Source organism: Pongo abelii, chromosome 1 (assembly GCF_028885655.2).
Source record: "Pongo abelii isolate AG06213 chromosome 1, NHGRI_mPonAbe1-v2.0_pri, whole genome shotgun sequence".
Lineage (NCBI taxonomy): Eukaryota > Metazoa > Chordata > Mammalia > Primates > Hominidae > Pongo > Pongo abelii.
In genome coordinates this window covers 132,545,565-132,562,886 of record NC_071985.2, presented here as the reverse complement: position 1 = coordinate 132,562,886, position 17,322 = coordinate 132,545,565, and the positions used below count along the sequence as shown (strand labels likewise).

The 17,322-nt window shown below is 42.6% G+C and overlaps 1 protein-coding gene across 5 annotated transcripts in view; it reads left to right on the top strand.

The window, feature by feature from the left end:
- The window catches only part of CDC14A (cell division cycle 14A), a 176,132-nt gene that overhangs the window by 5,378 nt on the left and 153,432 nt on the right, over window positions 1-17,322 (top strand). Inside the window, exons 1-2 of one of the 5 annotated variants that reach the window (XM_024237511.2) lie at window positions 1,089-1,501; window positions 3,461-3,551. In XM_024237511.2, the coding sequence (XP_024093279.1) occupies window positions 1,450-1,501; window positions 3,461-3,551 (143 nt within the window). In that variant the 5' untranslated portion in view covers window positions 1,089-1,449. Of the gene's footprint in view, window positions 1-1,088; window positions 1,502-2,006; window positions 2,689-3,460; window positions 3,552-17,322 lie in introns of those variants that run through there. The other 4 variants (XM_024237529.3, XM_009247358.3, XM_024237536.3 and 1 more) reach the window with 4 other exon arrangements.

The window sequence follows — 17,322 nt, the reverse complement described above, 5'->3', positions numbered from 1 at the left end:
CGATCTGCAGGCCTTGGCCTCCCAAAGTGCTGTAATTATAGGTGTGAGCCACCATGCCCAGCCCCATGCAATATTTTAAAAAACATTAATTACTTACAGAGTTTTATTATCTTTGTAAAAATGCTAAGGAAAAATAAACATTTTCATTTGAATTTAAGGACTTGTATTTGTTAGGTCATAATTCATTCCTCATGATCAAAATTTTAAGCAGGACAGTTATATAAAAGATTTTTGTAAATTCATTTTGGAAAATAACAAGAGGGTGTTCAACTATATCTGGCTTCTCTGAAAGTGTAGATTGGAGATCTTTTCATTATACTATTTACTTTGTGAAATTAAAAGTTTATGAATTGAATGAGAACTCTGACTTCTATTTCTAATGCACTTTTTCTAACACAAAACTCATGAAAAATTGTTAGGGAATTTGAATTTAGATTATGCAAGAACTTTAAATCAGCATCTTCGGAAATACAACAACATCTTTGGATTTATTTAGCCTTTTAAACAAAGTGGGCAAGTTTATTGAGAGATTCATATACTTTGTTTTTCCCTCTCTTTCATATAAGAAATACTAGATTTTTTTTTTCAATAAAATAATTTGAGGCCTGGCGCGGTGGCTCAGCCTGTAATTCCAGCGCTGCGGAAGGCCAAGGCAGGGCGGATTGCTTGTGCTCAGGAGCTGGAGACCAGCCTGGCCAGCATGGCAAAACCCGGTCTGTACAAAAAATACAAAAATTAGCCGGGCGTAGTGGTGCACGCCTGTAGATCCAACTATTTGGGAGACTGAGGCACGAGAATCGCTTGAACCCGGGAGGTGGAGGTTGCAGTGAGCAGAGACTGAGCCACCGCATTCCAGCCTGGGTGACAGAGCGAGACCCTGTCTCAAACAAACAAAACACACATTAAAAAGAAAAAAACCCACAAACAAAACTGGAATTGGCCCTCGAAGGGCTCGTTCCCTCAGTTAGCTCTGCACGGGTGCGCCCCCTTTCTCCCTAGAGGTCAACAAGCGACTGCGAAGGAAAAGGCCGCCACAAGTTTCTTGCTGTTTCTGGAGAGACCTCTCAGAGCGCATGCTCTTCGGATAGTGGGTTGTAGCGCCATTTTCGTGTGGAAGGGACTGCACACTGATTAGGCACATCCTTGGGACGCCCAGCGTTCAAGTTGTTCAAACAGTACGTAGAGCCTCGCAGAGACAAGTCAAGGGCCTCTTTTAGCGGGACTTCTGCCTGGAGAGCTTCAGCAGAGACTATGTAAAGAAATTCCTTTGTGTTAACCTTCTCCTTGGACCAGTGGACTCTCCTCTCTCTCCTGTTCCCTCCGCCCCCGCCCAGGCTGGCTCAGCGGTCTCGCCCCGCCCCTCCGGGACGCGAGCACTGTAAAGATTAGGCACATGTGATGCTTTTGCGCTCACAGTGGCGGCCCAGATGAGAGGGCGTGGAGAACCAGATGGGAAACTTTTTGTCCCGTGAGAACAAAGTACAAGTTATATCAGAGTCTGGTATGTGTAGAAGAAACCAATACAAGTACTGTGAGCTAGGAGCTGGTGCTTCTTTTTCAATTGTATTTTTTATAAAGATGCAGACCCCCTCAATGTTGGGCGTGGGGGGTGGTTGAAATGTTAGCTTGAGGCGAGGCAGGGCACGGAGATCTGAGGTTTTTACGAGTGTGTGTGTGTGTGTGTGTGTGTGTGTGCGCGCGCGCGCTGCAAGAGTTTAGAAGGGCATGGGTGAGTGGGCGAGAAAGAAAGAATGAGAGAGAGAGAGAAAAGAAACCTGGAGTGGGACAAGACTTAGAGAGTGCAGAAAAAAAAGGGGGCGCCGGCACATCCTAGCCTCCGAGGCCGCGACAGCGCCCTTGGCGATGTTCACTCCCAACCCCGCCGTTTCATTCATAAGTTTCTGGCCTAGAGGCCCCGCCCGCTCCCCTGGGCCGAGGGCTCCGTTTCCTGAACAGCAATTGGTGGACGGCAACAAAGCCTTAGCAACCGGCTCCTAGTGACCCGCGGGGCGCCTGGTAACTGGGGCTGCTGCGGAGAAAGGAGCGGGGCTGTCCCTTTAAGGGATGGCCGCGGAGTCGTGAAAGTGGAGGGGGCCGAGGGAGGGCGGGGAGGAAGGTCTGGGGGCGGACCCAGGGGGAGGAGGAGGAGGAAGAGTAACTGCTGAAAGGAGGTGGCGAAGGAGGATCCGGAGCAGCTGCTGCCAGCCCGCGGGCACTGAAGTCCTGCCGGCTGCCGCTCGAGTAGCCACGGGCGCGATCGGGACCAGACGTCTCCTACTCCATGATCACTTTGGAAGCCGGGGGAAGACTTTGCCCTGCCGTGAGAGGTGGTCTGCGTTTCCCAGGCGCGGCGGCGGCGGAGCAGCAGCTGCAGCAGCCGAGTCCAAATAGGAGCGGCCACAGCCAGGGGCGTGTGCGCCCCGCGCGGAGCGGGCTCGGGTTCCCCTCGGAATGTCCCCGGGGTGCCCGGCGCGCTGACTCCGAAGCCGCCTCCGCCGTCGGCGCCTGCTGCCTCCCTGGGCCAGGCTTGTTGTTCGGGACTGTGAGCTTCCTGGCTCCTGGGCAGTAGGGAAGCCCCCGGGGGCGAGTGACCTCAGCTGGCCACGACCCAGCCCTCCCCCGTGCGTATCTCGCTTAAGATGGCAGCGGAGTCAGGGGAACTAATCGGGGCTTGTGAGTTCATGAAAGGTGAGGAGCAGCCGCCCCGTATCTTCCAACGCTTTCTTGCCCCCAACTCTTCACTTCCCGCGCCACTGTCCCCACCTTCTCCTGAGGCTGCCAGTGTCCTGCAGCCGCTGCGCGCGCTCTCGTCCCCTCTCGGGACTCTCCTTTCTCCGAGGACCCCCTGCTTCCGGCCTCTCTTCCTTGTGTCCCTTGCTCTCTCTGCTGCTCCCTCTGCAGCTCCCTCGGATGGCCTCTCGGCCTCGTAATGGGACAGCACCGGCTTCTGCCCGGACTCTGGCACTCAGCAGCTCATGGGGAGCCTGCTCCGGATGCTCACCGGTCACCTTTACCTCCACCATCGCAGGCTTCGATTTTCGGGACACCCCCAACCACACCCCCCAAGTCTCTCTCCCTTCCTCTTTTTCAAATCTCCGAAGCTGCGTGGGGGAGGCTCACCTCTTTCTTCCCCTTCTCGCAGCTGCTGAGGTCTGGAGATTTGGGAACCAAACTTGCACCTCCAGTTCTGCGGGTACCCCCAGCTCCTGGCTACTCTGCTGGCCTGAAACAAGGGAAATGTGGGTGCTCTGCGCCCCGCTGAGTTCCTCGGTCTGGTCCTCCTCTTGCCTAACTGTTGTGCTCTTGAGTCTCTAGCTTTCTGGGAGAGATGAGGTTTCTGCAAGAATTCCACGTGTTAATGGGGTCTTTAAATTGTGATCCTTCGTATGTTATCACCCACCTTCACTTCCACTTCCCTACTTCTCATATATTTTTTCTGTCTTTTAAACTTGTCTTTCAGATCGGTTATATTTTGCTACTTTAAGGAATAGACCAAAAAGCACAGTAAATACCCACTATTTCTCCATCGATGAGGAGCTGGTCTATGAAAAGTAAGTTTCTGTTTTGTTTTTTTTCTCTTGGCTATTCAGCTTGTTCTTTGACGAGGAAACACTATGCACTTTTATGGCAGTTTTATTCATTTCCCCCCAGTGATACGAGTAACAGTATCAATTTTTTAAGGCTCAGGTGCCTGGGGAGAAGTTCAGGGAAAATTGACAGAATTTGAACCTTTCAACACTTCAGTTCTTTTAGACATCTATCTGTTTTAGTTCTTCCTACCACCACAACAAACAGCAACTGGAGATTCCTAACACTCCCCAGAGTAGGACCAGGGAGACACACTGTCATTGCCAGACTCTGTAATTGGCCTGTGAATCAGTCACTGAGTATTTATGGAGTGGCCATAGGGTACAGGGCAGTGCATGTATTACAGGTGCTTGAGCTTTATAGTTTACAAGACTTCTGTTCTATCTCAGGATGTTTTTGTTTGTGCAGCTCTTTTTCAGAAAGTGGGACACATTAACTGCAGGGAGCTGTATCAGAGTCACATTTATGACTAACATTTTATCTGACATATTATTGATTCTTTTATTTGGGTACCCCAAACTTTTTGATATTATTTTCTTTGCTTCTGAGGAAATGATATAGCAGTGCTGATTTATTTTCTTTGATTACTTTGCTTCTGTGGGATTAGGATTTGAGAGTGTAAAATAAAAGTAGGGAACTGTTTTCTGTGAAAGACCACTGACCTACAGGAAAAAGATATCTTAATACTTTAGGCATAGTAAAACATTAATTGAAGAGAGATAAATCTTTATTCAGTAAAAGTATCAGATAATAAGAAATAAGAAGGCTGAATTGACCTGGTTATGTACTTTTATGAAAAGAGCTGGTGTTTCAGAGGAGTCTAATATATTCTATTCTAAACGTTTAAATTTACTTGTTATCTTTACCAAATGTGCAGATAAATGAACATAGTTAAATGAATCATAATTAGCTTCCTTGGAGTTGTCTTGTTAGAAAGGTTATTGGCAGTTCTGCCTAAGGATTTGTGGGTACTACCAGGTCTTCGAAGAGTGAGCGTTCTGGACCTTCAAGAGCATATCTTTTATTTGGGGGAAAACAATCTTTGTCACTTCATCACAGAGGTTCTTGAAACTGAGGTCTGTGACATTTCTCTTAGTGGTGCTGGGAGGAGGATGCTTCTTGAATGGCAAAAGTAAGAGTGGGAATGAAAGAGCCCTTTGCTGCTGCTCATGAATGCCCAGAGTTGCTGAGGCAAAAAGGTCTGAGTCCCTGGTGTCAGATTACAGCTCTGCTTCTAGACAGAGTGGAGTTATGTGCGGCTGTGTACCTGGATGATGTCACTGCCAGCAGTGTTTATTGAGTGTTCACTCTGTTGTTGGGAATGTGCATTGTTGTGCCTCTGTTTTTGTGATTTTAGGTTTTGGGGGTCTCTCATGAGTCTGAGAGTGGGGATGGTGTATATGTCATTATGTTCAATTCTACAGTAACTTACATGCCAGTGGTTGTTAATATGTCATTGAATGAGCTTTAGCCATGGAGATCTGAGTCACTTCTCTTGGGATTGCTAGGTGATAGATCTAGCAGAAAATTAAGCCAACTAAACACTGTGCATGATAGCTTTTTGATTTTAATATTGATAGATGAGGAAAATTTTTAACGTGATTTTCATGTTGATATTTTGGGATAGGCCTACAAATCACATTCCTCTTATAGTCTACTGTTTTTCTGGTATCTTATAAGGAAAGACTTGCTGGAGAAACCATCCAATTTATATTGTGAGTTTGGATTGACATTTGAAATATGATGAGGACTTCAGCCTGGGCAGAGTGTGTACTTTTCTTAGTTTGAACTTACCCTACTGTGCCACAGTAATGGCTGTGGCTCTGACACCTCCAACTCCATCTTTTTTGTTACCCCAACATATTACATGGTGCTAGGTGATGCAGAGAATAAAAACAATGTTGAATGCATATGTTACCTTCAAAGAGCTCCAAGCCTGTAGGGAAAATAACAGGACTGCAGTTTGAGGTATAGGAAAGATACCTGCCCAAAGAGAAATACATCCTCTATGCCAGGAGAGGCATTCACAGGCAGGTAGGGGCACATCTGGTGGAAGCGTTCAGCAAAGGCTTCGTGGAAGAGTTAAGATTGGCTTGAAGGATGGACAAGGTCTTATCAGGTAGAGACATGAGAGGAGGGATCTTAGAAAACAGCAAGTGTGAGGAGGGGAGAGGCTTGGGATATGTGTTCAGGGAACAGTAAGTCCTCCAGTTTGCCTGGTGTGTATTCAGGGAACATGTAGGGGATGGAGAATGTGAAACTGAGAGGTTGGCTGGGGACAGAATGAATGCCAGGGTGAGAAACCTGCAGTTTCTTTGGTACACCATGGGACTCTTGAGGGATTTGGGGCAGCCATGGTATGACTTGATTTGTGCTAATTGCAAATAATGGGAAACATTTATTGAGCATTTAAATGTGTGCCAGATGCTGTTCTAGGTGCTCCATAACTATTAATTCATTTTGTTTTCACAACAATTCTGTGAGACAGGCACTATTATCCTTATTGTACAAAAAGGCATAGAGAAGCTGGGTCACTTGCCTAGGGTCACAGAAGTAAAAGTAGCAGAGCTGGAGTTTGAAACCAAGTCATCTAGTTGCACAGGACATATATCCTTCTCAAAAAATTCATACAGTAGCATCACTTAAGATGGGTTGTTAAGGAGATAAGAGGCTACTTAAAAAAATTCAGGGGGGACCGGGCATGGTGGCTCACGCCTGTAATCACAGCACTTTGGGAGGCCGAGGCAGGTGGATCACAAGGCCAGGAGTTCAAGACCGGCCTGGCCAACATGGTGAAACCCTGTCTCTACTAAAAATACAAAACTTAGCTGGGCATGGTGGCGTGTTCCTATAATCCCAGCTACTTGGGAGGCTGAGGCAGGAGATTGCTTGAACCAGGACCTGGTAGGTGGAGGTTGCAGTGAGCTGAGATTGCACCACTGCACTCTAGCCTGGGCTACAGAGCAAGACTCTGTCTAAAAAAAAAAAAAAAAAAAAAAAATTTCAGGGGAAAGAAACAAGTACCTGGCTTAGGATGGTGACAATGGTGATGGAAAGAAGGGATCTGAAGCCATGTGACCTGGCAAGACAGGAGGGTGGGGTGGAGGGGTGCTGAGGAAAAAGAGGGGTCAAAGAAGTCCTTAAGACAGCTTAGGTTGTGGTGAGCCTACTGGAGCTCTTAACTGAAATAAGGAAGGAGGGTGGAATAATTGGCTTTGGTGGGAAGATCAGGCATTCCATTTTGGCCAGATTGAATTTAAGAAATTTAAGGGATATTTACATCACTGTTAGATATCACATACATTTGAGGTTCTTAAATTTGGGAATTTTCCCAAAGAGACTAATAAAGCTGTGAGAATGATGCGATTTCTGGGAAGATAGAGAAGGTCTCAAGGTCTGTATTTCACAAGTAGAGCCAGGATGAGAGGAGCAAGGGAAGGTGGAAGTACGCAACAAAGAGGTGGACAAACACTGAAGGGGGGAGGAGAAAGGGAGAAGGACTGACTCCATCTTGTCAGCTCCACTTTGGGGAAGTATAGAATGAGAGAGACTGCAAAGCCCCTAGGAGGATGTCTAGTAACCTGGGCTCTGTCTGGAGGATGTCCTATGGCGAGAAAGATTTTGACTATCACATCATAATGTGCATCTGAGGAGAGGAACATATTTATATTCATTATCACACAGGACTTTGTACTGTGTAATTATTTACTGAATGTTTAAATTAAATGCTGCTTTTCTAGCTGGGTGTGCTTGTAGTCCCAGCTACTCCTGAGGCTGAGGTGACAGGATTGCTTGAGGCCCGCAGTTGAACTGAAAAGCCAGCCTGCCAGCCTGAGCAACATAGTGAGACCCCATCTCTTAATAAAAAAAAAGGAAATGCTGCTTTTCTGGCTAAATTATCACCTTAGAAGCGATTGTTTTTGAATCAGGAAGTAGACTCTTTAAATATTAGGCTGTGGATATTCTGGACACAGCTGTGTTTTGCACAGATATTTCTTTAGTTATGAAAGGAGGACAGCATTCCATGATTGAAATGTCAACCTTCTGAGATGCTAGTGGAGAAAATTTAATGAGGTGGCCTCATGAGGTAAGGCTATTAAGAGTGAACGTTTGAATTATCTGTGTGATTTTTTAAAACAGAACTTATTACTATAAAGGCCTGGGCAGATTTAATAAAATGAGGATGATAAGAAATCATCCTTTGTCCTTGGGTTATGATTTCACAGGTCAGAGTTAAAATCAAAGTATAGGCTAACACACTAGTGTTACAAAAATAGCTCCACAAAAAGGGAGCCTTTCAAAGAAGATTTATCTGCATTTGATTAAGCTACAAATAACACACCACTCCCTGGAAAGGCTTGTTCTTTGGTATTGGAATTGGGCCCCGTAATCCAAACAGGCGCTTACTTTTAATAACTTGGCTCACTTTTGTGTGGCTAAAAAGTTAGTGAAATGAAATATATTAATTGTTATGACATCTGTGTGCCCCTTCTAGTGGTGGTCATGGGTGTAGGGTTGGATGTTCATGGCATAGAAAGCCAGTTTGCTGGGAAGGATAGTGTATAGGGTCTTCATTTTCAGCCTGTGCATTGTCATTTCTTCTCTTTTTGAGTTGTGAAGAAAGGTATTGAAAGTGCAGGAAAGAGCTCTTTAGGGAGAAACTCCAGGGACTGAATTTTAAGCAGTTTCTGAAGTGACTTGAAGAATTTCACCAAATGTTTTAGCATGTTAAGAATGTTCAGCCTCTAATGAGAACTAATTAGCTAAATGGAAGATTTAAATAATTTAAAACATTCAGTTTTCGTTTAAACTTAATCAAAGCAGCCTGATATTAATGCATCCAGGAAGTTTTGGATAAATAATTTATAGAAAAATGATTTCTTTTATCTTGTCTATAGTATAGTTTTGAGTCAAAATGTGAACATAGAACATTTATGAGAGAAGAATGGAAAAACTACTCTTGCCTAGAAATATTTGTGGGAATGCATATTTAGGTTAGAGGTAGGTCAGGAGAAACCCTTTTGGTTTTTAAATTTTTATTTCAAATTAAATGTGTAGCAAGTAGGATAATTTAATGGAAAGTTGAATGCCACTTAAGCATATACACACATACACATATATATGATCTTATAGAGCCTTACGGTCATCATTTAGAACCTCAATTCTCATTATAAATTGCTATGATATAGACAGAAGAGGAGATTTGGTTGAACCTTGAGACAAATTTCATTGTGGGAATAATAATAAAGCCATAGCAACAATGACAGCAGCAGCAGCAGCAGCAGCAGCTAACATGTATATGTGCCAGGCAGTGTTCTAAGTGGTTTACACACACACATTAACTCAATTAATCCTCAGAACAAGCCTAGGAGTTAGATGCTGTTATTATCACTACTTAACAACCAGAGGAAGTAGAGGCCCAGAGAGGGAAGTGTATTGCCTAAGGTCACTGAGCTGGTAAGGCAGAGCAGGGATGCAAGCCAGAGGCAGTCCGCCCTGGAGTCCAGGCATTTCCCAGTTGGCCTGAGACTGATGCCAATGGGGAGGGTATGGGACAACTTTGCCCCTTCCTGACAGACTTGATCCCTCTAACTTGAGTGGTGACGGCTCTTGGGGGAAATGTGCCACTGACAGTATATGCAAACTATGACCAGCTCCTATTTGGGAATGTGTGGTGGTAATTTAAACATTTTTCTTTGTAATTTCACTTTTGGGGGGTATAATTTTGCCTTTTTTTTCCTATCAGTGCACTACCAAAAAGAAAGAGAGGAAAGAAATTGAGTTAATTGTAGGACACGTGAAAACAAAAGAAGCCCAGTTTTTATAAGCCTATGATAACTGCTTTTGTAGGCTGTCTGGTGAAATGTTCTGGCTGCTTACCTGGTGTAACTTAATGTGATTTTTTTTATGGTATTCTCCAAAAAAAACCCTCAGAAAACTGTTTACTTTCTAAAAGATGGTAGTTTATAGTTTCTTCCCCCCTTTTTCTTCTCTTCATCCAAACCTTGGAAAAGTAATATTGTTCAGGGCTGCTTTTTTTCACCTTTTTTTTTTTTTGAGTTGGAGTTTCCTTCTGTTGCCAGGCTCGAGTGCAGTGGTGCGATCTCGGCTCACTGCAACCTCCGCCTCCTGGGTTCAACCGATTCTCGTGCCTCAGCCTCCTAAGTAGCTGGGATTACAGGCGCGCACCACCACACCCAGCTTTTTTTTTTTTTTTTTTTTTTTTTGTATTTTTAGTAGAGACAGGGTTTCACCATGTTGGCCGGGATGGTCTTGATCTCCTGACCTCGTGATCTGCCTGCCTTGGCCTCCCAAAGTGCTAGGATTACAGGCGTGAGCCACTGTGCCTAGCCTTTTTCATCTTCTGTTTTGAACACATGGCAGCCAGTGTTATGATGTAGTATATGTTAAGAGGAAGTAGATATATCTGTGTACATTCATAGTTCTTTTTTTTTTTGAAACAAGGTCTTGCTCTGTCACCCAGACTGGAGTGCAGTGGGGCAATCTCGGCTCACTGCAACCTCTACCTCCTGGGTTCAAGCAATTCTCCCACCTCAGCCTCCCGAATAGCTGGGATTACGAGTGCATGCCACCATGCCTCGCTAATTTTTGTATTTTTTTGTAGAGACAGGGTTTCACCATGTTGGCCAGGCTGGTCTCGAACTCCTGGCCTTAAGTGATCTGCCCGTCTCGGCCTCCCAAAGTGCTGGGATTACAGGCGTGAGCCACCGTGACTGGCCCACAGTTCTTAATTCTGTAATCCAGGGGAATCAAATTTACCTTCTAGATACTGATTTATTTAAATATCTGCTGTTTTGACCTCTTAGGCATTCGGTGTAGAGTTGATCTCTAATCTTCATAATGATAAATTATTACTCTGTTCTTTCAGTTTGCTTGAGATAAGGCTGTGAAAACAAAAAATTTAGCCAAGGTGCTAAGGAGAGTTATCTTAACAGGGCTAGTCATAATCATGCAGCCTGAGAGAGAGCTCCAAGTGGGCTGCAGGAGATCCCAGTGGGGAGCTGTCAGCCTTCCAAGTTCTTTCTGTGCCAGGTCACCACAGGGCGGCTTCATTATTTTGTTTGAAGTAGATTCCTAAGACATCAGATGTTCTCATTTGTAAGTTCATAAACACATTCCCAAGCCAGAAGTAAATGACTTTTACTTAGCCACAGCTCAATACCCCTTTGCGCTTAAAAAAAAAACCACAAAAATCAAAAAACGAAAAAACTAAAAACAAAAACACAAGCCTTACAAAACTCTTGACACATTTTTATGGGAAGTGAAAAGCATAACTTAAAACTTTCATAAGTAGTTGAAAATTGCTATACAAGAAACTTAGTATTTAGATGGGATAGATTTTGATGCAGAACACTGACTAATGCTTTGGAGATATGTATATGTAAAGAAGGAAGTAGAAACACATGCAGTACAGGATAATACATGACCAAAGCTGCAAATGTATGTGTTAGGAGTTCAAGAAAGGAAGATTATTGCTACCCAGGGTGATAAGCACTGAGCTGGTTTTTGAAGGGTGTATAATAGCAAAGAATGCATTTTATGATCTCTGTGAGGACCAGTACTACCTGTTTTTGCTCACCATTATGTCCCAACACCTAGCACTGTGCCCGGCAGAGATATGGGGCTCAAGAAATTTTAGTTGAATGAATGAATGAATGAGTGAGTGAATGAGGAAGAAAGGAAAGAAAAAGATTTCAGGCAGAGTCCTGAGAAAAGGCACAAGAAGTGTTTGGGAATAGCAAGATTCTGTTAGAGGAGGTGTAATAATATTTGAATGGAGGGGAGTCACAGGTCACAGCAGCAGTCACTTAATTGGGGACTGGATTGTGGAAAACTGTTTGGATGTCAGTAAATTGTGCTTGCTTGTAAATGGCAGAGAGTGACCAGGGCTCTGCTTTAGGACTAGTGCTGCCATCGCTTGAAGGTGGGGTCAGTTAGGCTATGGAAGAATTGGATTAGGGTTGTAGCAGTGGGGAAAGAAAGGCCAGATGGGGAGAGGCTAGAAAGAATTGGTTGACTGGATTTGGGACTGAAGAGATGAGGGTAGGGAAGAGGAAGCAAAGGTGAATTCAAAGTTTCTGGCTTGGGTGACTGGGAGAGAGTGACACCTTTAAGTAGGTGAGGTACGTAAATCAGAAGGAAACTGCCTTTTTGCTATTCTGTTTTGTTTTGAGGATTGGAGATAGGAAGTAAAAAGGGGCTTATTATAATGGAGTCTTTGTCTTTTGTGATCTTAAGCAGAAAGATCAGACCGTGTCTGTCCTGGATATTTAAAATGTGGGGAGGTAAGTGGCACAACTGATCTCAAGTTCCTTTCTGGCTTTGTGATTTGAGCTGAATTTTTTATACTGAATTGTGAAATTCATTGTGTCTTAGAAATATTTTTTTTAATTTTTCAAAGAATATTGCTTTTCTACAATGAAGAAATTCAAACCTACAGTGCTATAAATTTTTAATTGGCATAATTTTGTATATGCAGTTTTAAATGCTGATATTTTTTAATCATACATGAGCATTGTAAACCAATGCCATTTTTCAAAATCACCATAAATGTCTCTATATTAATAATATTTCAGGGAAAGGATATAGAATACTGTATTGAACATTTTTCTCTCTTTGGTCATTTTGGTTGTTTCCTATGTCTTGTCATTTTAAGTTGTTCCAATTCACATTACTGAAGCAAAGTAGAGCTGTGAATAATTCTTTTTAAAGCTTTAGTTTCAATTTACTTAAAAAAAATATTGTTTTGTTTTAATCAATGAAATACTTCTAGGAGCACCAAAGAATTTTATGTGGATTGAGAGTCATCAAAAATATTGCTCTATTTATTAAAAATATGTAACATCCCCAGTTTTTGACAACTTGAAAATGAAGCAGCATTGTTGCCTGGGGTAAATACCCGGAGTTCTTCATCTCATCGAAGAAGATTAACAATAGGGACACGTGAGTGGGTTAAGGAGCAGAGAGTTTAATAGGCAGAAGAAAGGAGAGAGAGCAGCTCTCCCTCTCTTGTGAGACAGAGGAGTCCAAAAGGGAAAGGCAGGCCTACCGCTGACCGCAACAGGTTTTATAGTCTGGCTTGAGGAAGCTGTGTCTGATTTACATAGGGCCCACAGATTGGTTCAACCAGGTGTGACGTTTACGTAGTGGGCGGGGAAGGCCGATCACCCCACCCTAATCTTATTATGCAAATGGACTTTCCACTTGGCCAGTGCCGTCTTTTTTGCTCCTCACTGTACATGTGTCTGGCAAAAAGAGAAGATGGAGCTGCCATTTTGAACATGCCTAGTCCCAGGTAGTAGTATTCCTACTGGCACAACTGCCGACATTCACCTGTGCAAGTTTCCAGCTTGCTTGTTTACGTGTGCTGCTCTCTTTTACAGGCTGCTCTTTGTTAAAAGAGAAAATGATTTTAGGGCTGCTTTTCATTAAAAGGAAACCCTTCCCGAGGACTCCCGTACCCTCAGTACCTGCCTAAGTAATTTCTTTTTAACTCGTATATCAAAAACATCTGGTAAATGATCACAATTATTTGTTGTTGACAGTGAATTCCTTTATAAGAAATAATTTGTGTAAACTATAAATTTCAATACGATATTTCCTTTATTGTTAATTTAATTTTTTGGTCTTAAATATGTTCACATCCTAGTGACAGATTGAAGAATTTGCCCGTTTAGACTTCTTTTTTTTTTTTTTTATAAAATTTAATTTTCTTTTGAGAACCGGAAAAGGTAGTTTATTTCAATTGGTCCCCATGATTGATGTACTTTAGTAATACATTTATTCAGTTTTGTATATCTGGAAATGTGGCATTTCAGTGAGACAACTTCTACAGAAAATTGGAAAATTGCATTCTGAAATATCAAAGTTTTATAATTTGAATAATTTATGGAAACCTTTCTAAAATGAATATACATTTCTGCCTTCTTAAAGAATTTACTGGCCAGGCATAGTGGCTCACGCTTCTAATTCCACGCTTTGGGAGGCCAAGGTGGGCAGATCGCTCGAGCAACATGCTGAAACCCTGTCTCTACAAAAAATACAAAAATTAGCCAGGCATGTTCCACATGCCTGTAGTCCCAGCTACTCTGGAGGCTGAGGTGGGAGGATCACTTGAGCTCAGGAGGTCAAGGCTTCAGTGAACCATGAGCGTGCCACTGCACTCAGCCTAGGTGGCAGATCAAGACCCTGTCACAAAAAAAAAATTTACTGATCACAATTTACTTTTTTTCTGTCATACACAGACTTCATCATTATGGATGATCATCTTTTTTTAAAAAAATTTTTCTATTTTTGAGATGGAGTCTTGCTCTGTTGCCAGGCTGGAGTGCAGTGGCGCGATGTCGGCTCACTGCAACCTCTGCCTCCCAGGTTCAAGCGATTCTCTTGCCTCAGACTCCCGAGTAGCTGGGACTACAGGTGCATGCCACCACACCCAGCTAATTTTTGTATTTTTTTTTTAGTAGAAACAGGGTTTCACCATGTTGGCCAGGATGGTCTCAATCTCTTGACCTCGTGATCCGCCCGCCTCGGCCTCCCAAAGTGCTGGGATTACAGGCGTGAGCCGTCGTCCCCGGCCCTGTGATCGTCACCACAAATTTTAGAGTAATTATTTTCCTTTTGAGAGCCTCAGCCACTTTATGAAATCTGAGGGTTAGCCTTTTATGTATGGGGGAATCGCTCATCATTCTGTTTTCTAACAAAGCTTTGCATATACTGTCTGTATAGCTCTCCTGCCTTCAGTACTAGCCATTGAATAATGGAGTTAATTTACACTGCTTGAGAATATTTCTGTGGGAGTGAATTTTAATTTTCCCAGTGCATTCCTGAAGAAGTCTCCTTTTGTTTTCATTAATCTGAGTCTCTAAGGGAGTTTTTATTAATTGACTTTCTCTAATGAGGGATGTTAGAATTACAGACCCTGATACTGGAAAGTGTCTTGATACCATCTGGTCTGTTGTTTGGCTTTAAGGCAAAGTGAAAGCACTTACCCATTTCACAGAAACAGCAGCTGACACCTGACCTGACCGGTATTTACCTCGGGTTAAGAATGTAATAAGTGGAGAATGGTTCCTCACCCTCTGGTGTTGTAAACCTGAACTTTCTTAGAAATCTAGACAACGCATCAAGGGACAGGATTGATAGTTGATATTGGGGTTCTCGCCTTCCTTTATGATCTCAACAAATGTCAAACTTTTTGCAGATGAGTAAGTAATAAAGATGTCAAGTTTCCTAATACATGTAGCTGCTTTGTAGTCTGTGGGTTTGCTTTCTGGCTGTGCAGAAAACAGTGAATTTCATGGAAAAAGTTGTGTTCTTTTCCTTCCCCAAAGAGGAGACACTCTGAGGGAAATGTTTTCTGTACCCAGACCCAATGCACTGAGAGGACAGATAGAACAGAGAACATGAACTAGGGCAAGCAGACCTTGAGAAACATTTGAACAGTTGAATGGGTTTGTCCAATAAGGATAACTAGAGTCATAGACTCTGTAGACTCTATATAATGGCTAGAACTGTGATAGATGATATTACATAAGAGCTGGAAAGAACTTTAGGAGCCATCTAATTCAGTGGCTTCATTTGATAGATGAGGATGTGGAGTCCCAAAGAGGCTACGACACCAGATTAGGGACATTGAGTGACCAAATTGGGACTGGAACCTTTTGGCACCCAGTGATCTTTAGTTCTACATCGGACTGCAGTGTGTGTGGGAAGCTTGTTAGATGTGCAGCCACTCTTCCCCAAGAAGTTGGCTTCAGTGTGTCTGTGAGTGGTTATGCTAAAGGGCTTGAGCAAAAACTCAGACTAGTGCCCTCATCTGAGGTTGGTATTTGTTATGCAGTTAGGACCTTTTTAAAATGTGATCATTATGAGTTCAGCCATAATAATCACATCTCATACAGAAACTTTATCATCTGACTGGAGGGGTGCGGATAGTATTCTAGTGATAGGGAAACTATTAGGTAATGTGTGGCCCAGCTGCATAGCTGATCAATTTCAACAAAATTTTACACACACACACACACACACACACACGGTCTCATTGTGTTTTGGAGGATACTGCTGTTTTAGCATTTATCACATTGTAATGATATCTTTACCTGTCTTCTCAGTAGACAGTGAGCTCCTTGTGGGTAGGGACTGGTGACCAATAGGCTTTTAGTAACTATTTGAGTGAGCAAGTGAATGAAGAGACAAAAAATGTCAGCAGTGCTGGTAAAACATTGAAAGGTTGGCATGCCTTATAACGATCTTATAGAATTTATTCATCCTATTTTTAAAGCAGTTAATTTTTTTTTGTATTGCAAGTACTCTGTGATGAATATGCTAACTTGTAATGCCTTGCTTAGAATAGGTAGTCATAAATTTTGTTGAATAAATGGATACTTGGAATGTAGCTTATCTTTTTGCTGAGGCGTTGGGAATTTTCACATGAAGCTTCTAATGTGTAGAATAAGGTATAACAATACTTCAAACAACAATTCCTCTGGGAATTGACTCACTTAAATTATAGTTTATTAGAAAAACCACAGACAAAATAATGGTACATCATAAACTTCATAAATCTGTGAGAAGAGATGCATATGTTGAGTATGACAGCAAGGCTTCTAGGCCCAGCTTCTATGTCCCTTCAAATTTGTAGGACCTGCACCTGTGGGGTGGTGGGTGATCCTACCCTTGTGAACGTTTGCTCTGATCCTTGGGCTCCCATTTCTTTGTTTTCCTGGTAAGGAGATGAACCTCCGTCCTCCTCCACTTGCAGGACTCCAAATGCTCCAATTCTTTTAGTTTCTTTCCTGTCAAAACAGAAAAGGGTTTGATTTTAGCTATTTACACTTACTGAATAAAAAGATGGATGGACCGATTTTCCCTTAATAGTTCATGAGTTTCATTGTAGGCATTGACCCATAATTTGCCAACCTTCTTAGAAGAAATCTGCAAATAGGTGGAGAGAATCATTCGTTCATTTGTTCATTCATTTGGAGATGAACCCATGGGTACTCTGAAATAATAAAATGTCCATGTTTTTCTCTGGCCACATGAGATCAAAAGACTTCTCCCCTCTGCCAAGACAAAGTGGGGACCCTTGTTTGGCTGTGGCTCTGGAAGCCTTTTCCTAGGAAATGCCAGAGTGGAGAAGACTCTGTCCATTGTCATTAACTTCAAGTTTAGGAGCGCACTCAAGCCTCAGATTTCTGCATAGTCTCTGAAGCGCTTATTTCTACTGTCTCCTCCCTTATCACTGTCCCCAGGTTGATGACCTTCCATTTCTCCTCTTCCACCCTGCTTTTGTTCCAAGCTGCCCAAATAAATATTTTTTACTTTCTAGCACATTTGATTATTTTAATTGATTATCAATTAATTTTTATTTTGAATTTCCCTCTAGCTAATAGTATGTATTATGTTTTCATTTTTCCCTCAACTCTGGTGAAGAAGGTTCTTACAAAGGAGCATGTTGTTGGAAGATGTCTTATTTATTCACAGTATTTCATTGTACCAAAGTTGGTGATAACCCAGCATGGTGTGAACAACTATCAGCAATTTTTCAAAGATCTTGACATTTAAAAATGTATTTATTAATAGTAAGCTAGAAAACTATATGTGTAAGACTATATTATTTTAAATACATAAATAGTCTTACAAGTGTAAGTATTGTATCAAATGACCTTAAGATAGAGCTTGTTGGCTTTATATTTGTGACAATTCTGACTT